Here is a 25,589-nt window from a genome sequence, read left to right on the forward strand (position 1 = left end):
CTGCCTGCCTCCGCTTGACGTTTTTATAGATGCCAACAATGTGTCAGGTTTTCCAGGAACTCGGTTCGGGTTCGGCTTTGGTTTAGCCTTGTGGCAGGCAGATCTCGAGATGATAATTAGGCAAATGTTTTGCCTGGAAGTTTCTTTGAATGAAATGCCAAGAAATGACTCAGAGTTGAAGTATTTTTAGCACAAATACGCTAGATCTCTGATAAAAGAGTTTCTCTCAAGAAACGTACCAGGAAGTTGTCCAAAAAGAAAATACTTGGAATTCCCCAAGTGGCAGGCGAAATAAATGAGTTTATAAGCAAACTATTTGTGTATAAATTTTAGCAAATGTTTGCGCGCATAAATCACATTTCTGAGATACTTAAGACGACTATCTGCTATCGGTTTTTAATAGAATTCTCCAATATTCGAGATGGTTTCAGCTGTTTTCATTCATTACAAGTCAAGAGCTGCTTGCCTTCCCAGTTCATCTTTTTATAGCAGCAACAAAATTGCATTTCCCCCTATTCCATGAGTGCCCGGCCCCTTGTCCCCGTGCCACAACTGATCCGCGACTGTGTGCATATTTTTGGCATCCGCTGGTAGCCTATTTTTGTTGTATTCATGAAATGGGGGCCATGCAAATTATGCGTAAATATGCGCACCTCCAGTCCCCTGCCCCGCCAGTTCTCCATCTGCTCTATCGTATATCTCGTTTCGCGAAAAAAGTCAATTTTTTATAAAGCACAGAGCACAACCGATTCATAAACATACTCATATATACAGATATAGATATACTCGCTCTGATGGAAAATGATTTGTGGCACAACATTTTCCCAACCCCCAGCGGGAGCACGCGAGTCAGGGCGTTGCCGGGCAAAAAAGAATATGTAACAAATTTGTAATTTGAACGCTACAAATCATAATTTTGCATAATGATCAATTCATAAACGTCAAAAGCAATGTTGTTGCCAGTCGCCTGTGAAGTGAATTATGGCCAAAAGCTAGAGTCGCAGCCACAGCCACAGCCACACAACCACGGCCAAAAGGCAGCGTCGCGAAAGTTACCCCCCAAACATTTTATTTTATTCTGTGGAATTTTTCGACTATTTTATGTCTGGCGACAGTCGGGCAGAGTGGGGAAACCCGGAACCCCGGAAATGTAGCAAACGAAAATGGAAACTTTTCAGCAAAAACTAATTAAATAAATTGCATTAAATGTTTGCAGCACAGCTATCAAGTTACGAGGTGAAGTTTTGGGCAGTATACGACTAGACAGAAGGCAGCGAAAAGTTAATATAAAATTACAAATTTAAAGGGAATATCCTTTAGATTATAAATTTAAAGTGAGTTGCCACTTCTAGCATTATTTTCATAATTTAAAACATTTTTAATTTGGTGCTTTCCACTTTCACCCGCTGCCACAGTCCATGGCATTCATCAACTAACCCAAAAAATAATAATAATGAGAACAGCTCCAAGTCCTAGCCCATAACTCCACTGCGAGACCATGACAGATGGCAGCAGTCCCTCCCGTTGCCACTTCCTGTTTCAGCTGCCCCTGTGCCCCTCTTCCCCGCGCAGCAGTACCTTTGAGTTTCCCTTCTTCTTGGACAGCCTGCAGCATATCAAATTAACACAGACACGACACAGAGTCGAGCAGCGAGGAGCACCGAGGAGAGCCAGGACTCTTTTGCTGCCCATTAACTGTAGCACTTTTGGGGCACGGCATGGGCAGACCCCTCCGCCGCAATCCCTTTAACCTACCAACTTCAATTTGTTGGTCAGGTTTTGATATACCAGTACACACACATACAAACACTCACATATAAAACGTATACGTATACGTGGCTTTTTAATGAGCATCATGAGCAGCAGCAGCAGCAGCAGCAGCATCGGCAGCAGAGGCACCATCGGGGGAGAGGTCTTTGAGGTCTCCACCCGAGCCTTGGAGTCTCTCGGTCGAGTCCGGGGCAGCCATGGCAAATTGCAGGTTCTCTTTCTCCTGTTACGAACTTACCCCGAACTGGGGGCCACAAAGTGTGGCGTTGCACTCAAATTTTTGCCGTTTTGCACCTTAATTATATGGACGTCGACAGAAATTCAAGTGAAAAACGCTGCTCCAATGATGAAAACGAACCAGCAACAGCAACCAAAAACAGCAACAACAGCAGAAACATCAGAAACAGCAGAAGAATAAGTATAAGTAGATGTGGAAGAGGTAGCCACAACAGCATCTTCAGGCCACGAAACCTAAGCCTATTTCGTGCCGCTGTTTAAACCATGAAAATTTAATGCCAGCTTAGGGGAAACAATGAGAAAAGAGACAAGAGCTGGAGGGTAGGCTGTTGAGAGCAGAGAGAGAGACTTAGGTTCGGTATTCGAGGAATTTTTCGTGCCACATTTCCGTTTAGGCTCAAAGCCCCTTAACACCACACCGAACGAAGCATCAGGCAGCAACCGGACAGCCAGCCGCCCGCACCTCTCTGCAATCTCATCGCTCAAAGAGCGGCCTGGCAGGGCATGGCATGGCGTTGCTCAAGTATTAATTATGTACGCATAAAATATCTTTTGAACCTTTTTTTGTTGTTTCTCTGCGGCACGGCGCTGAAAGGGTTGTAGCGCTTGTATACCCTTTTCTTTCGTTCGGGTTCCAACATCAATGGGATGCAAATTAACTGTACAAACATAAATAACACTTAAAATTCTTGGGAAAAAGAAATATCTAACATGGCCAGCTGCCAGATAGATGGATCTCCATCTCGGCATTTGTCAAAGCCATAAAAATTGTTGGGCTTCTGTTTGATAAGAGGACCAACATCTCGGGCATTTTTTTTTTTGCTATCATTTCGGGAAGGATGAGGGTTCGTCGCTGCTTTATGGGGCAGCCATCGGCATTTCCTCATTAATTCTCAGGCACGCAATCCTTTTTATTATTTTGCTCTTTCTTTGCACTGCTCATTACCCTAGATACTTTTGTATCCGACTGTGCCTGAGTGTGTGTATCTGTGGCTGTGGCTGTAACTCAACTTGTTGCTGTGCGTCGTGGGGAAAACAGTTTTTTCCCACACAACTTGAATGAATTGAAATTGACAGCTTGTTGTTGGCTTGGCACATCATGCAATGTACATAAATAAATGTAAAAATGTACATGGGCAATATTTATGAACAATATTTGTTGTTTTCGTCTGTTTTTCCGATCATTTTAAAATGTATCTGCAAGATGCACCATCAATTATTCAATAGACTGCACTGCAATGCAGTCAAACAGAAAAACTTTTACCCCTGGCAGCACTTCCCTTTCCGCCTCCTGCCTGCCTGCCTACTGGCAAAGTGATTAATTGGCGCTACAAATTTATGACGTTGTTCGGCCGATAGCCCCAAGTTGAATGTATGATAAAGTCTCTCCACCCCAAAAATGGATTGGAGAGGAGTTTTCCCCCACTCCACGAAGCGATTAAAACTTTTCGTCAGTGTGCCATGCCCCCGTGCCACATGCCGCAGCAAACTTTAACTTCATAAATACATTAATGTGGTGGGCATACGCGTATGTCCGCTTGTGTACGTGTGTGCCAGTGTGCTGTTTGCTTGTCATTATGTTTATTGTTGTTATGGTTTTGCTTTTGTGCAATAAATATTATATAAATCATGGTAATATTTCATTTTTTCATCCACCAAACATTTACTTGAGCTAACGAGCTATCCATGGGATACTTTCTGTGGCTTTTGCAGTGCATTTAATGTCTATACGTGATATACGATCCAATAGAAGTATCTATTATTATGATTTGATTAGTGGAACTGGCAATTTCCTTAACTTGAGTAAATGAAAGTTTTTCCTCCACTTAAAGCACTTTCGCTGAGCTTTTTTTGACCACACCCACAAAAAGAGAAAAAACAACAAAATTATCTCTACATTTTTCCCCTCTTGTGTGCTGGTCCATTGTTATGACGATGATTATTTGTAATGTATGTGACGTTCAGTTCAATGCTTTTAGGTTCTATTTGGGTTGATTGTTTCTTCAGGGAGGGGCTGGGCCTGCCAGGGATTGTTGTGTTAATCATGCCACATTGCAGCCCCTCCAGTACCACAATAATCATAGCAATATCAAAAGAGAGAGCAGCAACAACAACAACAAACAACATCATTATTTTAGATATTTATGATATTTATGCTGGGCAGAGTGGGTCGGGGCATGGGGAATGATGGTCTGTGCCATGGCTCTTGATAAAAATTTAATGTAGCATGTTAACAAGCGACCCGTTATGATTTCCCCATGCTCCCCATACAATCCCCAACAATATCCCACAAAAAACTAAGTAAAGGGAATGCCACAACAACAAGAAAACTACAATACAATACGGGAGTAGCGTACAATCCCAGCAATTCCAATACGAAAATTCTGCAGTCCAATTTACCATTTCATGATGATGATGATGATGATGTCGGGAGTGGAGTCGAGACGCGAGACTCGCCCCAGCTCCAGCCTCAACATTCAACCTCAAACCGTGAGCCAAGAAGAGCCAGGAGAGAGGGGGAGGGAAAGACTTGGTTAAGCAATCCCCAAATCGAAATTGTAGGTGCGGCGGCTGGAAAGCCTGAAGTGGGGGACGCGTCGCTCCGTTGGTAGGAAATGAATAATCAATAATCACAATTGGAAAATTTTCTATAAATTGCCAAATGCCGCCAAACATTTACAGTTGAGTTTTTCTGTCTGTCTGGAAATGATTTTTCCCTTTGTGTGGGTGAGAAAGTGTGAGAGATGCTCGACGATTTCTATGGAATTATTTAACAAATTTGTTGAATTTTCTACAAGAATCACAAAATCTACAAAATTATTTGGAAGTGCTTTAAATTGACTAACTGTTGGATAACTAACAGTTGGATGAGCACTGCCCGTAGCTATGCGCAGCATACCCTGGACAGGCCGTCCATTATCTATTTTTGCTGCCACTGGCACTTAGCTGGCGCTGTTGTTGCAACGCTTTTGCCGCATTTTAAAGGTAGTCAGCAGCCCCTATCTACTCTACTAGCCAACCACCAACTGCACACCCCCACACTCTGATGCTACAACACGTTTTTATCATTTAACTACATGGTGGATGAGGATGAGCAGGGGGAATCCCCCAAAAATAAATCCCAGCGAGAGCGACAGAGCACTCTAGCCAGCAACAGCGTGGGAATTAATATCAATGTAGTTGCTGTCTCCCTCTCTGTCACTGACGTTGCTGTCGTTGCTGCTGCTGCTATCAGCTCTCAATTTTCCTGCAGAGCCACCATGGCGTATGTGTAATGCCCGTACGGTTTACGGTTTGTTCTGCTCTAGCCGTTGTTTTTTTCAGCTTTTTATCAATTAAAAGCCACTTCAAAAGCGGAAAGTGTCTGTGTGTGTGACGACACACACAAAAGACAGGCGACAGACACCGAAATACCAACACACACACTCACATACACACACACACACACACAGAGACATGCATTTGTAGACATACCGACACCCATTGATAGTTCGCCTTTGTTGTCAGTGTTGGGTGCTGTCGGTTTGCTCGGTTTCTGTTTGTTAGCCGCCTTTTGTTTTATCTCCACCAGCACCAGCGGCACCCGCAACCCCACTCCCCCCTCCCCAAATTGCTACGAAAATCCTCTGGAAAATGCCGCACCAAAAGCCGGACTTTTCTCTATAATATTTCGAGTGTTAGTTAATCACTAGAATGGCTATAAATCCCTTATTCTAACCCCTTTTATTTGGCGTAAAACTTTCAATGAAAACGAATAGAAAACAAGTGAAGTTTCTGGGAAATTCTCAAATTTATTGCGGATTTTTTAAAGCAACAAATAATAAAAAATAAACCCAATACATTAAGTAAATTCAATATTTCTCAGAAAGAGAAGTCCCTCCCCTATTCCACTTAATTTCTGCGGCACTTTTTCTCTGTTTAGTTTTGGCGGGGTTGGTATTTTCCCAAATAGTTTCCCCGGCTGATTTTCACTCAAAGCCGCGACACACGGACACACACACAGATGCTCGTGGGGCCCACATGTTTGGCGGCTTTTGTTGCTTTGACATAATCAAAACCAAACCGAAAACCAGACCCGATCCAAGCGCACATATGACGCGGCGATCCCCAAAATACAAAAAAAAAATAAATACGAAAATACCAAAGTGAGAAGCGTAGCGGGGAGAGCGGGGTAACGGCAAAGGCAAAAGCAAGAGCAAAAGCAAAGGCCGCTGTCGGCGTCCACTCAAAGCTAATGACCGACAAAGCGTTTTGTATTATTTTCAATTTCATTTTCACTATACACAAACTACGAGTATTTCCTCGCCCCGAGTCGCCTCCGTCGTCACCGTGGTCGTGGTCGTTGGACACTCTGCGCTTCAAGTGTCGCTGGCTGGCCGCCCCTGCTCCACGTTCCACGCCCGTCTGCATTAAATATTATTAAGATAAGGCAGAAAGGGGAGTTCGCTTATCAATCAGACGTCAGAGGGTACCGCCGTCGACACCCCGACGCACATTTTGCAAAGAAGAAGAGCCCCGCGAAGGGGATCCAAACACACAACACAATTCTTCCATCACACTTATTGGAAACTCGAAAAGAAACCAAAAAGAGCTGCTAGATTGTGCTGGCCATAGGTGTGTGTTGGTGTGTCTTTGTGTGTGGATTGTTTCCCCAGAAATTTCATCTGCTGTTTGGGCTTACAATTTACATATAGGCTAGAAGTTATGGGTCTTTCAAAAGAAACACAAAGAGAGAGAGAGAGCAGTCGAGAAGTTCCAAGAAGTGCGGCAGAAAGGCCAGAGAGCCAATTGCTAAATCAACACAAAACACGGCCCCAAAACAAAACATAAGCCGGACGGGACCAAAACAAAAACCTCAAGAGTCATTACATATATCTTGTACCCCAAGCACCCTCCTTGGACCCACTGCCCGGCCGCCCAGCTGGATGCTGTTGAGCTGCTGCTGCTGCTGATGCTGCCGCTGCTGTAGCTGCAGAAATGCAGAAGCTACGAGCTAACAGCTTTTTATCTTTTGGCACAAGGCGATTGAGGCAGCATGGGGCATGGAGGCATTGTTTCGGTCTACCCAAAAACCAGTCCTGTCCTGCCTGTCGAAGCCCGTTCCGATTCGAACCAAAACAGAGCCCAAGAGCCGAACCAGCACCAGCACCACCATATAGGGGTCGCTGGCATGTCATCGAAATGGCAAATGCTCCAACGCTCGAACGGCAACTTCCTGGCTAATATTACGAAAATTGCTTATAGCAGGCTATTGGCCCCGCTCTACGGATGCAACTGCTCCACTCTCTCCACTCTCCACGCTCCCCTTTGCCACTCTCTTTTGCGGTGGATCAGCACACCAAAATAAAAGTCAGAGTCAAAGTTGGAAGTTGCAGCTTGAGCGCTGAGGAGCGCTGCCACAGTCTAAGGCGAGTGTATGGCGGCGGCCTGTCAGAGCAGCCAACGCGATTCGCCTGTTGCCTTCTACCGTAATTCACAACAACCATAATAATACAAACAACAACAACAACCATTATAATAACAGCAAAAGGCAACCGAAGAAGAAAAGCCAAGGCAAAAGTTGTGAAACCCGCCGCATTGGCAGTGGCCACAGTGGTTAAGAGTTTGATGGGGATAAAATCTGTATTTAATGCTTTCATTTTTACTGCTTGTAATCGTAATCAAATTTGACTTTTTCTTTTAGATTTAACTATAATTTCTTATGCAAAAAGTTTATTTAACCCGCAGTGAAAAAAGTCTTAAAATTCTAATATTTACTCTTAATTTAAAAATTGAAATTTGAATTGATTTAATTTGATTTACAAATAGTTTCAGATTTTCTTTAAATACATTTCTTACAAAGTGAATTAAGGTTTTAAATAAATGTTTTATGTTTAATACATTTATTTTCAAACCAAAATAATTTATATATAAATTAATTATTTTTATTAGAATTCAAATTCAATTCACATCAAATATGGGTGTGTTCTGTAGGCTGAAACATTGTTCTCTGCGTGCATTTCAACATCCATTTAAAAACATTTCTTTGGATACTTTTAATTCCCCAAATCCCTACCTATCTCTACTCCATTTCTACTACTCCCATTCCCTCTTGGAGTACCTCTGCTAATCCCCATTTAAACAGACATTCACTCTCTTGTGTCTGTGTCTCGTACCACTGTGGTGACGGCCTTTGGTGCCGCGCCTCAAAGCGAAAAGCGCATCTTTTGAACAGAGCGCAAAGCGCAGCTTGGCCCGCCACAGCATCCGATCCGATCCGAAGGCAGCAGCAGCAGCAGCGGCAGAGACAGCGACAGCGACAGGCAGGGCACTCAACGCGATGCCGCGCTCGCGCGGTGTGTATCTCAAAGATACAAAACAACGTACATACACTCGCTGGATCGTCCGTCTGTCTGTTCGTCCATCCGTCCATCTGTCGATCGTCGTTCCGTCTGTTAAAAACCGCTTTTGTGTATGGCCGCCACCGCCGCCGCCGTTGAGATGTTTGGCATAGTTGGCCAGGCCACGGAACTGGTTGGGATGTGGATGTTGGCTGTGCCATGGTGGAGTCGAAGCTGGAGATGGAGTTGGAGCTGGGGATGGGGATGGGTCGGAGCAGCAGCAGCTTGCAACGACTCTGCCGCCTGCCGCCTCTCGCTCAGTTATTATTATTTTTGCTTGCGGCGGCGGCGGCAGCAGCAGCGGCTCTACCTCTTCTTGTTTTTGTTGTTGTTTTATCAACGTGAGGGTTTTAAAAGGTTTTTGTGTATGAGAGTCGGTCGGTCGGTCTGTCGGTCTTGGCCTCGTAGCAGCTGCCCCTGTCCCTCTGTCCCGCCGTCCCTCTACGTTTTACCTTTACCTCTACCTTTACCTTTACATTTTGCCTGCAACAGGTAAGAAATGTTCGTACGTTGTTTTTAAACGGCGTCGGCATTTCAATTCGCTTTATTTTCATTTTTTCTCTCCCTCTCATTGTCTTTCTCTCTCTTTCTGGAGCTCTTCCTTTTCTCTCCTGCTCGTTGAATTTTTGTGGCTGCTGGTGCTGGCTGGTGCTGCTCGGTTGCTGCTTTCTTTGAAGTTGCATGCTTCGGTGTGCCTTTGGAGGTTTCCTTTGAATCCCCCGGTGCATCTGCAAGCAATTAGTGTATGGGGGCCCCCTGTCCTGTCCTGTTCTGTGCTGTCCTGCCGACCATCACGGCAGAAGGAGACGCAATTCTCAACCTCTCGTCTCGACTCATCAGGAAGGGTTCAAAGTGTTGGCCTGGCATTTAATTGGCGCAGACCAATTGCCAGTAGAGGATCTCCATCTCCATCTCTCTCTTACTCTCCGAAAAAAAGGGAGTACGTACGGGGATGAAATACTCGTATTTCCAATGAATTTGTGGACAGAAAACAACAGAATGGGCAGAGAGACAACAAAGACAACAACAAAATACATTGATTGATTGATGTTCCTTCATCGATTCGGACATCAATGTCGCGTCTCGCTCGTTTGGCAGAAAGGTCGTCCGGCATTTCCAATTCTCGGGGATCGGGGTTCGGCACTGCTCAGAGCAGGGGTTTCTGCGGTGCAAGGGACCCTTGTTTATTTACGCGTATGATATGCTACCCATGACTAAGGAGAAGGTCTCTTTATAGGCAGGAGCCAAACGTTCTATTGATCCGATCTCCGATTCGACTCGGTTCGATTCGATCCCTTCCTACTCTCTGTGCATCGCTCTCTCTCTACAAAACTCTTCGATCTGTTTTCCAACACACAACAGAAGAAAAAAAGTCTGTCTATTTATTTTCCATGCGTCGTTTTTCTTTTGAAGTTTTGTAGTTGTTATTCCTCTGTTATATGCCCCGATTTTCCATTTTCCATTTCGTTCTATTTTTGTGTGTCGCGTCCCATGCCGCTCTCCACGCTCTTATCCCTCTCTGTACATTCTCCGGCTGTGTGTACCCGCGTGTACGAGTATCTGTATCTTCGAGATAAAAAAAAAATAGATGCAGTCCGCTGGGGGATTGCCTACATTTCATTCTGCTTCTTGTTCTGAGGCCTTTGTTATTGTTGTTTCAGCGTAATTATTGGAAAAGGATGTGGGAGAAGCCCTTGACTGAATGAATTCTGAATAGCAGATAGAGATGGTTGTAGGAACATATTTGTGTATCTGCCAGTGTGCGTACTACGAGAGTGTGTGTGGGGCACAGAAGGGCCATATTTCAGATCTTCAATGCCAGATTGTTGCATGTTAATGGGGGGGAAAAGGTCTCTGATAACACATGCAGCACTAAGGAGGCATTTTGCATTGAATATTTAACATTGAAAGGGAGTTTGGGAATATATTTACGGGGGGCATCAGGGATTTAGATTAAGAATTAACATACGTGGGATAAGTTGAGGATTAACATTACTTCTGACCTGGAAATCATTGAAACCATCCCAAATACTACGAATATCCCACACTCCCTTAGCTGTCCAGCTATCAGATATTTCTGCCTTAAAACAAAGCAAAAATACACCCATTTAAATTCAATTTATTTGCTGTATATTTCAACAAATTGTTTCCCTCGAATTCCCCGTCTGTCACAACTTTAGCACTCCCTAAGAGCATTACCATCCATCTTTTCATATCTTTTGGCAACTATCTTTGCACTGGAAATTCACTAAACAAGTTGGTCGAAGAGGAGTGGAGTGGAGTGGAGAGGACAGGGAGTGCGCCGCTTGCTGTTTGGCTTTCTCGCTTACCTGAGAATTGTTTGTAGCCGCCGAGTATTTTATGCTTCCACCATTTGACAATGTTGCCCGCCATCTCTGCGAGAATATTTATATATGTATACACTCCACTATATAAATATATGTATGTATATGTATAAATATATGTATGTATTTGTTTGTATGTTTCCTTTTGCTGGTTAGCTGTAGATGCAGTTACTTCTTGGATATTTCGGCTCTTGCTGTTGTTTTGTTTGGCTGTGGGGTTGGTTGGTGTTGGCTCGTTGCTAGCTTGGGTTGAAAATTTACGAGCCGACACAGAGCCAGAGGAAGAGGAGGAGGCGGAGTCGCAGGACGACCTGCTGCAGCAGCCCAAAATGTTTTACGGCCTTTGTGTGTGTGTGTGGGTTCTGCTCCCCTGCTGGATATCCTTTTGTATAAGGATCCCCGGATCCCGCAGTTGTCCTGGGCTCTCTAATATACTCTCCTCAGGTAGAAACTTCTGCAATGTTGTTGTCCCCGCGTTTCCCTCTGGATTTTTGTTGTTGTTCCTGTTTTATGCGCTGCCGCTGAGCGACCTTAATTTGTATCTGGGTATTATTTTCGACTGTGCGGGTGGCAGGAACAGGACTCTCTCTCACTCCGTTGAGAGGCTGTGGCAGTGGCCGGAGGGGGTGGAGTAGTCGTCGTAAAAGTTTTTACAGCTCTGATATGCTGCATTTTAGTTTAATTTGCGCATATTGCGCCCTCTGTATGTGCTGTGTGTGTGTTTTGCGTATCTGCCAGATACTTTTGCCCGCGCGCAATTTTAATTGTAAAACATTTTTCGCCCCGACACGATTTGTTGTTTTTGTTGTTATCGCTGCTGTAACTGTTTGCCTGCGTTGTTGTTGTTGTTGTTGCGCGACGTCGACGTAAATAACTTGGCGGCGGCTAGCGAATTAACAACAAAAACAAAGCTACTTGTACTTTAGCAAAAAGGCTAAAAACAAAAAAAAAACACAAACGATTTATTTCCAAATGAATTTTGTGTGAGGCCACGCAACGCTGGGGCTGGGGTGGACTTATGCCGGGGGGTGTTATTGTTGCGGGGGCGGGTTTTTCGGGTTTTTAGCTTTTTCACTTGAATTTGCTCTCTCTCTCTCACTTGTCGCGTGCGTATCTCACAGATACGTTTTTTCTTTCAATTTATATTTGATTTTCTTTCGATATCTTTTGGTTGGGCGGGGAACAAACTTCACTTTTGGTCCGTGGCTGTGACTGTTGTATGCCGCGGCGTATCTTCTAGAACGACGAGAATATCTCTGCTTCGCTGGTTGTATCTCACGGAACGACACACGACTCTCGCAAATGGCCCGACAAAAACAAACTGAACGGTACAAACGAACGCGGTACACGGTCGAGCGTTAAAAGTGGTTGAGGGACCAGTTGTGCTGCTACCCAACCATTTTTATACTCTGCCCATGAGTTGCGCTCTCTGAGTGCTCTCCGTGCGGGACCTATTTGGAGTGTTTCTGTGCCAAGCAGAGCGGTGAGTGCCATACCTTCCAGCGGCATGCCATGGCTCGCGCTCTCTCTCGCTCTCTTTGGGTGCTCATCGTGAGTGTTGAGTGGTTTTGGCATTGGGGATTTGGCTCCAATGTTGTAGGCTTTGAGTGTTGTTTTGATATGATATGCTTTTGTTTATTTAAGAGCATTTTCAATGTGAGTTTTCGTGCTCTTTTGGGGCTGTGGCAGTGGTTTTTTTGATGGCATGCCGAAATTTGTGAATTTTTAATGGGAATTTGTTTAGTTTACAATTGTTAAATTAATATTTAAAGCTATTAAAAGCATTTAAATTGCTTTCACCTGTGAAATGTCTTTGATTTTCCTTAAAAAACAATGACTTACGATTCACCTGCCAGCTGGATAACCTTAAATCTTGCACAACACCTTTCTAATCGTATTCAGAGTGCAACTCCTCATGGGAGTGTGCAACATCTTCAAGTGCAACAATTTCCACGCCCCAAAAAAGCGGAGCTTTCTTTTCTTGTTGCATCAAAGCCGACTTATGATTATACACATGCATACTATATGATGGATAATACCCGGTTTTAATTTGACTCCTCTCTATGCAAAGCCGCATTGAAAATTTTTGATTTTTTTTAAATTTGAGCGGCAACACAGCAACACCGCAGCACCACCACACCACACATCTTCCACATCGAAGCCACCGCCGCCTGCTGAGCCCGAACATCAGGGCAATTACCCATAAAAAAAAACCAAAAAAGAAAAGAGGAGAAGAAAAAAAAACACAACCGAGAAGCAACCCCAGACCAGTGCCAAGCCAAGCCACAGCCACGCCAAGCTCCAAGACCCGACGATAATAACAGAGCAAGGAGAATCCTGAATTACGCTGAAAACAACACACACAAAAAGAAAGAAAAAGAAACACAAAGCTTTTTCTTTCTTCTCCGACGATCAAAAGCGAGTGACGGCGATGGCGGCGGGAGCCCGCGGGGCAGCACACCAGATCTTCCCCTTAGTGCCGAGCCGAACCTGCCTCCCGGGGGTTCCACAGGCTTTCGCACCGTAAAACGTTTTCGGCTTTCGGGGTATAATGGCGCTGTAATTGAAGAAGAACACGCGATCGAGCAGAGGGAAGGGGGAAGGTAGAGTAGAACCTCCTTCTAACAGAAGGGTTACGTTTCGGGTCGGTTCGTTTCGTTCCATTCTTCTTCTGGGTCTGTGCCTGTTGTCCCTGGGTCTTGGGTCTCTTCTTTCCTGCCTCTGTCTTTGTTCGACCTTCGTCGTCATCCATTGATCCATCGTCTTAATTTCATGATGTTCTCTCTATCAGATGCGGGGACCCTGATTGATGTCAGGGATCTGCCTGTCCGCCCTGCCCCGATATTGATTTATGTTTTCCCTGGCTCCTGCTGCTGCTCTTGCCCCTCCTCTTTGCACTTATCCCCATGCCGCTCTGGGCCATATTCTGTTTAATTTCGCACAATATTTTGCACTGCGTTTGACAAAAGTTGATGTACAGCCCAAGCCCTGTGTCAGCATTTCCACTTTGACTGCAAATGTAATTACCCAAAAACGAGTGGGTGAATCAGGCGGCGGGTCGCAATGGATGGATGGCCTCGACAGAGACTGGACATGGTTTGGGGGGCTTGGGAGGCGCTGGGAGGCCAGTCTGGATTCTGGCTTTGGTTTGGTTTGGCTTTCGGTAGGGGCCATGGCCATATGTGGATGGCAATAGGGTTTTGACATTTGCCCCGGACGATGACTGAGTGGCGGCCATGGCAACTGTCGCTGTAATTGACAAGGAAGCTGTATTGGAAACGCTCTCTGTCATTCTCTCTGAGTCCCAGTCCAGCTCATTCCCAGCTCCCTCCTTATGTCCCCATCCCCTGTGCAGCCTGCCCACATGTGTATGGCCAATCCTGATGAGTTTTTGAAGGGCTGGGGATATACACACATATGTACATACATATGAGCTGGTATGAATGTACATACATACATATATGTACATATGTATGTATGTACATATGTGCCTGTGCTTATTAGGTTAGGGCGGCCGTTTGGCTGCAGGAGATAAACATAATTGCTTTCTCTCGAACACTATTAATAGGAAAATTTATACATTTTTACACTCGCATTTAGGTTTATTTGTATAAAACGTATTCCAAGAACCAGCAAACTATCAAAACATTAAATTCTGATGAGCTGCCCCCACATATTTTCAGTTAAATTATGAGACGAACATAAATTAGATGCGGGCTAGATCTCATTAAAAAATATATGTATTTATGTTCAATGATTTTTCATAATCAAACTCAAGCTAAAGTTTCATAATTATTTTCTAAAAGTCGTAAAACCAAATTAAATCGAAGGAAAATAATAAAAATCTTGCAAAGGGAGAGGCTCGGTGGTCGGTCGGTCGGTACATCGTCAAACTATTAAATAAATTAACTTTGTTGTAAGTGCTGGCGTCATAAATATTTATACTTTATTATATGTTTGTCGTAAAATTCAAATGAAGTTGTCCCCTCAATGGGCACTGGACAACGCGTTTATAAACAAATTTCCAAAGCAATTATGAATCGTAGTTTTTGGCGCTGCGACGGCGACGGCGACGAGGCGACTGTGACTGACAGGAAATTATATTGTAAGGCCGTAAAACTGACAGGCCCTGGGCCCATGGACGAACCAAATGAGGCTCCCACAAGAGATCTTCGGAGTGCGTGTTGTTGTCTTCTTTTTTGGGCCTCTTGGTAACATGTGCAACAGCAGCAGGCCGTTTGATGTCTTCTCTCACTCATCGTGTTCTTCGGCTTTCAAATGACTTTTACCCAGAAGTCGTTAAAAAAAACGACGAAAATTTCCAATTAATTTTGATAAACGCGGGCCCACAGCACCAACAAAATATAAAATGCATATGGAATGGAATTGGTGCTGTGGGGAAAAATGTTCTCCTCAATAAGCGGAAATTGTAACTGTGAATTATTGGAGTCGGTGGAGTCGCTGGAGGGGAGAGGAGGGGCAGGTGCAACCAATTGTTGCTTATTAGCCCGAAATCATAAAAAATCTATCCAAACACCAACAATTTTGTCTACTAGATGAAGCCATTTCAGTCGGCATTTTTTATGAGCTTTTTTTCGTCGCTTTTTGCCCGCTTGTTTCGAGTAAGATTTTACGATTTTACATTTACAAGAGTCCGCCATCCATCGATGACCATCAAACGATTAGGCCCTCAAAGAAATTTGTGTGGAGCTTGTCTGTCTGTTGTGTGGGGGATTGGTAAGGGGATTATGGTTGCGTTACTGTGGGACTTAATGGCCAGATTAATGATGCCAAAAACATGATGGGAAGCGATAGATTAAATGAAAGCTATAAAAATGAAATGACTCGGAGAGAGGGAGATGCTGCAAAGTGGGTGGAGTTGCCCACAGATCAGCACTTTTCAGTTTCTCGAAATATCTGAAAATTCTGGGAGCTCATTTCGGAGATCTACTGGAATGTTAGATGTGTATTTTCTGAGAAAATATCTCAAATTAAATAATACTACTTCACCTACTAATGAACTGACACGAATTTATATATAAACTTAGAAAAAATTCACTGATTAAATGCAAAGAAACTCATAAAAAATATGATACATAGAAGGAAATGCAAGAAGATATAAAATATATAGAAACAAAATTATAGTTAGAAAATGTTAATTGTATATGTAAATATTCACTTTCACTTATTTCCATATTCTTCCTTTGCCGTTCTGCTTTTATGTTACCATTTTTCCATCTGCTTTGCCCCCGCTGAAGCTGTGAGAGCAGTAGAGATAGTCTATTACATAATCTACTGAGCCACTGCCATGCTCTCGCTGCAAATTTACATGTGTTTTTGCTCGTCTGCTACTTCCTCTCTCCCAGCACATGCCAACACAGCTGCACACCACTTCATACATACACCTCTCCCCCTCCCACAACACAATGCACCAGCAAGTGGTCACTCACCAAACGCACAAACTTTCGCTCTCTTGGAGTTGGAGGGTGTGAGAAGACAAGTAGCAGAAACAAATGTCAAATTTGCGGGCAATTAGGCAGAGAACCAGAAGGAGAGCGTGAAAGGTGACAGTTGGAGAGAGCAAAGAATGAGCGAGACACTAATCCACCCACGCATACATCTGCATCTGCATAATCTCACACTTTTATTTTTTCACCCGGTTTGAACCGGGGAGCACGTGATCTCAAAATCGGCTCCGCGTTTCAGTCCGTAAAAATAGTGAAAATGGTGATAACGGGAAAACTGTAGCGTAAATGTGTAACAAAGTGTAGTGCAGTGATGCTGTGTTTAACCATGGAAAATGTCCAAAATTGTGTGTGTAGTGTTAGAAATTGTATCAGGTCAAGGGAGGTGGCGAAGCGACAGGCAAAATGGCAGATCGAAAAGGGAAAAGTGCGTAAAGAAGTCAAAATTAATTGCAACAAGCGTACACACAACAGATAAATAAATGTGCGCAGTGTTTTGTCCCTTTCTCACTCAATCTTGTAATAGGCGCAGTGAAAAAAAATAAGAGCAAAAAGGAATGTGCAAAAGCGCCAAACGCCGGCGCTCTTCTTCCAAGTGTCTCTTTTGTAAGGTGAGGCTGATGACAAACCGTTGACTCTCTCGCTCTCGTTTAGGTGTGTCCACTTGAAATTTTTCCTTGTAATGCCTCACCTTACATTAATAAACCCACTAATACAGTTATTGAAATTGCTTTTTTTCTAGAATGCCGAAAAATGTGATAATAAACGGACGTGAAAAATTCAGATCGTAAAAGCTGTAATAGATTTTTGTGAGTCGATTCGTTCTGAATTGTCGCGCGCTTCCGTAGTCTCGCGGTGCCGTTGTTTTTTCTGACGCAACCACAAACTCGCGTCGGGATGAAATAAACACATAATGGCAAAAGATCATAAGTATGACAAAAGGTAAGAGAGAGAAAAGATTGTTTCTTTACTATTTTTTTGTGCGGTTTGCATACGGGCTTTTCTTAATCTGCAGACCATGATCCTACGTTTTTCTAAAAGTCGATTTTTTGCTCTCTCCCTCAAATGTAATGGGTGTTTGTTGGGTCAGGGAAATAATTTATTTAGAATGTTCCATCTTCCACATTGGCAGCCCGATGGAACATTAACTCAAAACCTATAGTTTCCAAAGCCTACAAAATTGTATAGTGTACGAAAATCAAATTTTAGAAGCCATTCTGTATTCCTTTTTCATTAGTTTTCGACCCCCAAAAAGTCAATCGAAATATTTTCAGGCAATAAGCAATAAATAATCAAAACTTACAACACATAAAAATCTTGAATTTCCACAAATACTCAAGTGGAAATCATGTTCGAGCGCCGCCAGCAAGAAATAATAATTTATGCATTTTCATTTAGTATTTCCAAAATAAAGTTTTCCATTTATTTTTCGCCTCAATCGTAAATTACAGACAGCTGGCATCGAGGCGTGAGCTTGTGGGGGGGGACACTCAGGGGGCCGCTGAAAAAGAAAAACATAAAAATCATTTTTTAAAGTGCTGCCCGGCAACAACATCTCACCCACTCCCCACTGCTCCTCGCCCGCCCCTTTGGCTTGTATCGGGCATTATCTACGCTGCCGTATCTGATAATGATCAACTGTTGGCCGACGCCTCAGTTGCCGCCTTTTTTTTGTCTTTCTTTATATTATGTTTTCCCCTCTGTTGTTTTTGCCTTTTAATTAAACGCTCTCAAGCCGCAAGTTGAGCTCAAGTCTGGCGCGGAGTCGTGCAATGGCATGGCGGCGGCTGCCCCTTTGAGGCAGAGAACTCTTCGGGCGCTCAGAGGTTGCCGCCTCATTCAGTCATTCATGCCGTCATTGCTTCATTATCCATGCGCACATCACTCAGCGGACACTCTGCATACTCTCGGGCCCTCTTCCATCTCCATCGCAGAGAGAAAGAGACGCCCCGAACCCCAGTTTCATTTCTCCAACGAAGAACCATCCACAGATCCATCCATTCATCCATCTATCCATCTGTCTTTCCGTCTGTCTGGGGTCCCTAACAAAAATCAATTTTCTGGTGTGCTCAAAAGTTTTTCTTTGTGGCACATCTTTCGTCATTTTATTATTTTCAAACACACACAAAGACATTTTTTGGATACAATTTTAATTTCTTATATGTATGTATATGTAAATTGATTTGTTGGGCAATGTTTGGCAGACGAAATGGAAGAGTACAGGGGAGAACGCTTCGATCGTCGGAAAAGACAAAGGTTATTTATTATTTTGGAACACTTTTTTATTGCTGTTAGAATCGTTGGAGTGGCAGAGAATAACAGAGGTGGCGTGCAAAGGGGGATTCTTTGTACTCAGAGTTTCATAGACCAATTTTAATTTATATGAAAATTCAGAGGAACAGAGAATGTTACCATAGTCAATCTTCCAAAATCATAGCCGTCTCCATTCTACAGTCTCTGTTGTTACTTGGTCTCTTATTATATACAATTCTGGCTCCTTTTAATGCTTAAAGATCGTTGCCTTTAATTTCTCCTTTTATTTTGGCTTGCGGCGTAAATGACTTTTGCGATGGGCTTTTGAATATTTGATGCGCAAACAGCTCAAAAGATGTTAATGACGATATTCCAGCCACACAAAGCGCGTTTATTGTGTTAACAAAAAAGAAGATCATGCCATGGGGGAGCTGTTTTCTTGTGATTTTTTGGAGATCTTAAAGCTTAAGCTTTGTTCAATCTTGGTGGAAATTATTCCCTCTTATTTCATGGCTGTTTCATAGGTTTTGCTTCGCAAAATGCAATTATTTGAGTAGCGCTGTAAATCTTAGAGGCACTCACTTCCCACCCACCCACTGGCTAACTGAGTGTCTTTAGCAGCACCAAAAGCAGGCTCCTGCTTCATGCGTCACTTGCATCCTGGCGCCCCCGTCCTTACCTCTCTCTCCCTCTCCCCCCTCCTGTGTGCGTAGGTGTCTGCTGCATATTGCATCTTGTCTGCTGCTGCCATATGGCTGGTACACTGGCTTGTGGGTGCCTTGCGGTTTGCTGATTTATAACATTGTTTACACGGCATGCCAAAAATTGTGATTTACTGGCCATTGGGCTGGCAGCGGCGGCCGCACGTGTGCCCATTCGATTGTAATAACTCATACGAGCCGTGGTCCGCTTCCTCTCCTTTCCTGGTCAGAAAGGAGAAGGACTCACGCCGAAGGAATGGAGAATTGAGCGGTTACTGCTGGTGAGAAGTGGTTGATGTGGTTGATGATGACAGATGATTGGATGGAATGTAATGCAAAGAGATGGCTGGGCTGGAGCCAGGAGCGAGTTTTCTTTGGTTATCTTCTTCGTTGACACTTTTGATGCCTTAGATACCGAAGATTTCTCATACAGAATCCCTGCTGTAGTCCTGAATGTGCGCACATGTCTGGCTCTTGCTTTCGCTCACCTGCCAGGCCACCACTGAAGCAGCCCCCTGATCACACACAGCGCACACAGCTGCCCCTCCAGCTAACTGTTCACGCTGCATCCGCAATGCAACCATGAAGACGACGACAACGACAATGACGATGACGATGATGATAATGAAGTTGATGCTTGATTAGCCGGACAGCCAGACGGATGGACAGCCTAACCCGATCCTTCAGCCCCCTTGCATGTGCATGCTCATTTGAGCATGGCCTGCAGGCCTCCACCACACACACACACACACTGACAGGGGGGAGGGGGCACACACCTTTTGATGTTGCGCCGACATTTCAGCCCAGTCGCGGGTTTCGACTTCGGACAGTTCAACCAAGTCGAAAGCCACCGCCACCCGTGCGAAAAAAGAGAGATAAAAATACAACAAAATGCAAAAAAAAAAAAAAAGTGAGCAATGACTACAAAGGAATACTCGTACGGTGCCGGGCCCGGGCCCGATCCGTTTCGGCCCGGGGTTGGGGTTGGTCTTATCAACTTGTCCAAAAGCTTTTGCGCTCGTTCAAATCAATTTGAAGCGGTTGGCAGCGCGCTGCCATCGAAGGCGGCATCTCAGCCGGAGCGACAGGCAGCGACAGACAGCCACACACATCGCCAGGCGCATGCGCAGCGTTGGGATGGTGACTGACACATAGAGGGCGCTGCTGCCACCTCCCCCTGCGACCTCGACATCCATATCCACATCCACATCCTCCTTCCATCACCCTACCCTCCTCTCTTTGGGTTTGGGCCCAGCTGTTGTCGGCTTTTTGTTGGTCCGTTGCCATCGCTTTGTTCTTTGCCGTCCCGCATTTAATGGTTGATTTTGCTCACTCGCTTTTTTTGTTGTTTTTGTGCTGTATGTTGTGCGCGCTGCTGTGCTGTGTTTTTGCGGTTTTTTATTAAATTATTATTTACTTTTATTACAAAGCGCGACGGCGGCAGCGGCGGCAGCGGCGGCGGTGGCGTCGGCATGGCAAAAATTGATGCGATATTTCAATTTGTGACGCCCCGATGCTTCGCTCCGATCGTTTCATGTCCGACAGCAAAACGAAAAAAACGAAAAAAAAACGCCACACCAAATTATATAGAAATAAATATATCAATGAGGCCGCAACGCGCCTACACTTGAACTTCAAAGCGCTTTCCCAGCACCAACCCCCAGCCCCAAACCAATCCAATCCAAACCAACCCAACCCTTTTTGCTAATAAAATTCTATACGCTACCAAAAATACAACTGTGTGGAACGGAGAGGAGAGATGTGGGAGAGAGACGGAAAATGCTTCACTTCAAAGCAAAAATCAGAGCATGATAGCAGGCGGGGAGGTGCAGGGGAATCCCTCTTATAAACAAAAGGCAATTGAAATGCTGACTGAAAAGAGATTTTTTTATTTTTTTGCTTTCTGCTTTTCTGTACGAGTATTTGCCGCTACTTAGCCATAAGTTGCTGCCATCCTATCCATCTTTGCTGTCTCTGTGGCACAGCGATTTGTTGTGCCCGTCACTTTTTAATTGTTGTCAACCCACACACAGAAAGAGAAAGAGGGAGATGCAGAGGTGGAAAGAGTCAAACAGATGGACATGGAGCGGAGGGCAGGGCGTGCGGGGCAGGGCCGCACCCAAAGTCGGGATACATGAAAAAGACATCAAAGCAAATCTTGACAAGCGTGTGTATGCCTCTTATCTGCATCTACCAGGGGGGGGAAGCATTGCAAAAAGCACACTCACACACACAGGCAATCACAGGGCACAGGCACGGGACATGCCTGCCACAGGAAATGCCTTCTGCCGCACTGCTCTGCGTTGCTCTGCTCGGCTCTGGTCTGGTCCTTATGTGGGATACATTTCCTGCCTGGCTTCCTCTGGCGCCTCCCCAGCCGTGTTCGAATGCATTTTAAAGTTGCAACCAACCAACCAGCCAGCCCCATTCATAACTGTGACACAGGCCACACTGTGCAACAACAAAGTTTTAAACCAAAAATAAAAATAAAAGCATTTGAGTGGCAGAACTTCACAATGGGTTTTTTGACCAAAGCAGCAGTGAACATTGGACATGGGGCACCTCAGCAGAGATTAGTAGAAAGGGAGAGGCGGCGGGGCAGGGCTGCAACTTTTTGAACTTTTCATAAATATTTAATGCTGCCTTTTGGGGCATTATATATTTAGATTTAGATGAGAGCACATAAGTACTTTTTATGGTATTATAAAGGCGTGAAAGTTTCCCTAAAGGAGGAATAAAGCCGAAACAAGCATATGGAATTTATTTGATTTATTTATGTGTATTCCTAATGCTACGTAGAGAGAATATTATAGACTTAAGAATCTATCTTTATCGATCATTGATTTCATTATTTCCTACAATGTTCTGTTTTTCAGTCAATACATTTTTGAGCAATCTTAATTGTTTTATTCTGAGGGCATAGTAATTTGTATGATCAATGTTAATTAAATCAGTATGCAATCATCCAAAACTTCTAATATATCTCAATTAATATGAGGATAGTTGAAAAGAAAATTTAGAAATTAGGGGAAATCGCACAAAACCCATTGACAGATCGATATATGAATGGAAAAATCTAACCTTTCAGAACTTTATTTTGCTAAGAAATCAAATCGTTTGAAAATTGTACTTTGCCAGCTCTAACATTCCCCAAATATCCATCTACAAATCGTTTGCCATACCTTACTTCATCCCCTTCCAATGCCCGTAATTAGTGGACTTTGATTCGCCTCATAAAACTGATAGCAGCAGACTCTGCCGTCTTGGCCTGTATATCCTGGGGGCCATGCCCTGTCCTACCAAAAACCACCTAGACCATATCCCCTGCCACCGATACTTGTGTACATATTCTGCTGTTGTTTTTCCTCGCTGCTGCTGCTGCAACAGCTGCCACCATTTTGGTTCCTTTTTCTGTTGCCGCTGCTGTTGACGTTTATGCAAATTTTGTTGTTATTTTTTGTGTGTCACCGAAAAAAAGAAGAAAAACAGTAATGGGAAATCTGGAAAAGCCTCCTGGTAGGACTTTAGCAATCGATAAATGTAAATTTCTGCAACGAAAATGGGAGAGCTTTCCTGCAGGTCTCCAGCTCTTGGTGGCCTCCGACTTACATGTGATTGAAATTTGCCTTTTGGTAGAGGATTTTCATTACATTTAATTTAATTTTAATTTAATTTGTAAATTATGAATCTGTGAAGCTCAAGTGGAGAGAAAGAGAGTGGTAGAGGTAGTAAGAGGCATATCTCAGGGACATCTAAATAATGCCAGGAACTAAGGCTACGGCTACTGCTCCATTTACATCCTTTAAAACTTTGTCCTGCTGCTGCTGCCATCGCCCTGCCGCCCTGCACTGTTGCGTAACTCGAAAGTAATTAAATTGAAACAGAGTGCAAAATGCACACAAAAGCCGGAAACTCCAAAAGCCAAAGGGGCAGGGGCAGGGGCAGGGGCAGGGGCAGAGGCATATGCAGGGGCGTGGCATGCAACAGACATACAATGTACATATGTTTCGTGTTTGTCTGCGTGGGATTTGTCCGGGCAAAAGTCAAGTGTTTCAGCAGCAAAAGTGTTGAAGGCAAATGGTAAATGGAGCGAGTAGGAATGGCAGCATGTTGACAGCCCTTGCATGTGCTCCCTCCTCCTGCTAGATGGAGCTGAACTCCCCCTTACATATATAGTTATAGTTATGATGATTGTTGATTTAGAGTTTTTAGTTTTTAGCCCGCCAGATGGTGCTGGGTGGGGGCGGGAACAGGGCAAGTGGGACAGGGATTTGTGTGTAGCATGCAATTAATTTTGTTGCCCGAACTTCAAAGGAGTTGCAGCGACAACGATGATGACAACACTTTCAGGCTCCCTGATTGCCTGCTGGCTCCTGATCAATGAGGGCTCTTTGATGCAGTGACTCCCCCATTGGCTTTCCCCTTGGGTTTTTGGTTTTCTGACAGCAGTGCTAATGGAGGAGTGTCCCCCCAATTCCCTAACCAATTCCCATACCAATCCCGGCCAAAAACCAATTCCAACTCTTTCTGTTTCGTTCCCAAAGTAGCTGTAACGTGAGACCCTTGGAATGTCACTAATTCTTGCCATCTTTCCTTCTTCTCTTCCCGCACGCCTCTTCCCTGTTGTTCCCGCCTGTGGTTGACTGTGGACGCCGCCTGTCAATGCGAAAAGACTTCACTTGCCTCCGCCGCTGCGCTGCTGCTCTTCTTGCGGTTGACATTCGCGACGAGGCCTGTCATGCCTATGGCCTCTCTCCACTGCTGGATATCAACTCCGTTCATCTGTCGCCGCCGCTTCACCCAAGCCCATTCCGATTCTGATTCCCATTCCCAGCCAACTCAGAGGCACACAGCCTCCAGGGCCCTGTGACAAGTGTGGCTTTGATGGACGACCGATTCGGACTTTCCGGTTGATAAGATTGACAATGAAATGGAGTCAGTGGGAATGGGTTGGCCAGTTTTTGAGGGATATTCTCATAGTGTGTATGAAACAGATCAAATAAGTTATCAAAAGGGAAACCATACGAATTTTACACTGTGCGAAAGATCACAATAATTATTCGTTTTATTAAATTATTTAGGTGGAAACTTATATTTGATAATTACATACATATGTGTACATACATACATACATATTTACATATGTATTTACATATATATCAGGGTGGACTTTTTTAATTAATTTATTTGTAGAAACCTAATTTTGGGAATTTTTCTCTCCATTTCAGTCTCAAGTTCCTTCTCTTTGAAACATTTTCCTCACAAGAAAACTTTTCTAACTTCTAATTTAATTACCCCAAAAAATGTATAATTTTCACATTCTTTGTGGCTAAAATCTCTCTCTGTCTCTCTTAAATCTCAGCTTTGGCCTTAAGGCCTTGAGTAGTCGCTAATCAAAGCAAACACACACACTCAGAGACGAAGACCACAACTTGCTTGGGGTGCCGCGGAGACAACGACAAAGATTGCGGTTGGCTTTGGGCCGCAGCTTCTCGACTTGGTTTACGCTCTGGGAATGTTTACCGCGCGTCATGTGGCATGTCACTTGTGGCTTACGGGAGTGTACACTGTACATATCAAATATCCAATGAGTAACCAAAAATATGCGCATAAAAAAAGGAAGCGAACCCAAAGCGAGTGCATCAGGCACAATCCACCCCTCGGATCTCTCTTTGGAACCCCTCGAACCCACGGCATATGTGCATAATTACACTTTTATTAACAGTCAGTGGCAGCCAGGAGAAGCCAACTGAAAATGTGCCACCCACAAGTCAGCCTCCGCCCACATGCCACACATTCGCACTCTCCGCTGGCTCCGTTTTCCGTTTTCCTTTTTCGCTTTTCTCTTTGTCTACGTGCCTGGACTGTTGAATGCAAACAGGTGCCACTGAGCCCCCTGACTCGAGCTGGGGGCTGTCTCTGCTGCTGCCACTGCTGCAACAACTGTCGTGGCATGGCATCCTTTTGCCTCCTGACTGCCTAACTGCCTGCCTGCCTGCATCCGCGGCACATCCTCAGAGACACTTGAGCCGCACTCGGCTTAAATGAAGTGCACACGCCGCCATGCACATCAAAGCGGGCCGACATTAGCCGCAGCAAAGTCAACTAATTAGACACGCCCCCTTGCCCCTGCCTCCATTTGAAACCATAATTAACGTTAACTGTTCTTTCTCGTTCTCTCTCTCCCACTTGCTCGCTGCCTCCATCTAGATTAGAATGCCATTAAAATATTTTAGTTTTATTTCTTTCGAATCTGAAGAACTGTTTAAATAGAGATGTGCATTAAATGCATTAATTTTATATCACACTTAAGCCAGAGATCCATGCGGTTTTGAGGGGAAATGTCGATGCATTATATACCCTGGACGAGGCCATCTCTTCTTTTATAAGTGCTTGCGTTTTTCATTAAAACATCTTTAAAACAGAAATTACAAGTTA

At 44.2% G+C, this 25,589-nt stretch overlaps 1 protein-coding gene across 2 annotated transcripts in view; it reads right to left on the minus strand.

Moving 5' to 3' along the window:
- LOC117894044 (protein naked cuticle) overlaps positions 1 to 12,070 on the minus strand; it is a 41,098-nt gene extending 29,028 nt beyond the window's left edge. The window contains exon 1 of one of the 2 annotated variants that reach the window (XM_034800893.1): positions 10,718 to 12,069. In XM_034800893.1, the coding sequence (XP_034656784.1) occupies positions 10,718 to 10,781 (64 nt within the window). In that variant the 5' untranslated portion in view covers positions 10,782 to 12,069. Of the gene's footprint in view, positions 1 to 10,717 lie in introns of both variants that reach the window. The other variant, XM_034800895.1, reaches the window with a different exon arrangement.
- Positions 12,071 to 25,589: the final 13,519 nt, after the last annotated feature.

Source organism: Drosophila subobscura, chromosome J, assembly GCF_008121235.1.
Source record: "Drosophila subobscura isolate 14011-0131.10 chromosome J, UCBerk_Dsub_1.0, whole genome shotgun sequence".
Lineage (NCBI taxonomy): Eukaryota > Metazoa > Arthropoda > Insecta > Diptera > Drosophilidae > Drosophila > Drosophila subobscura.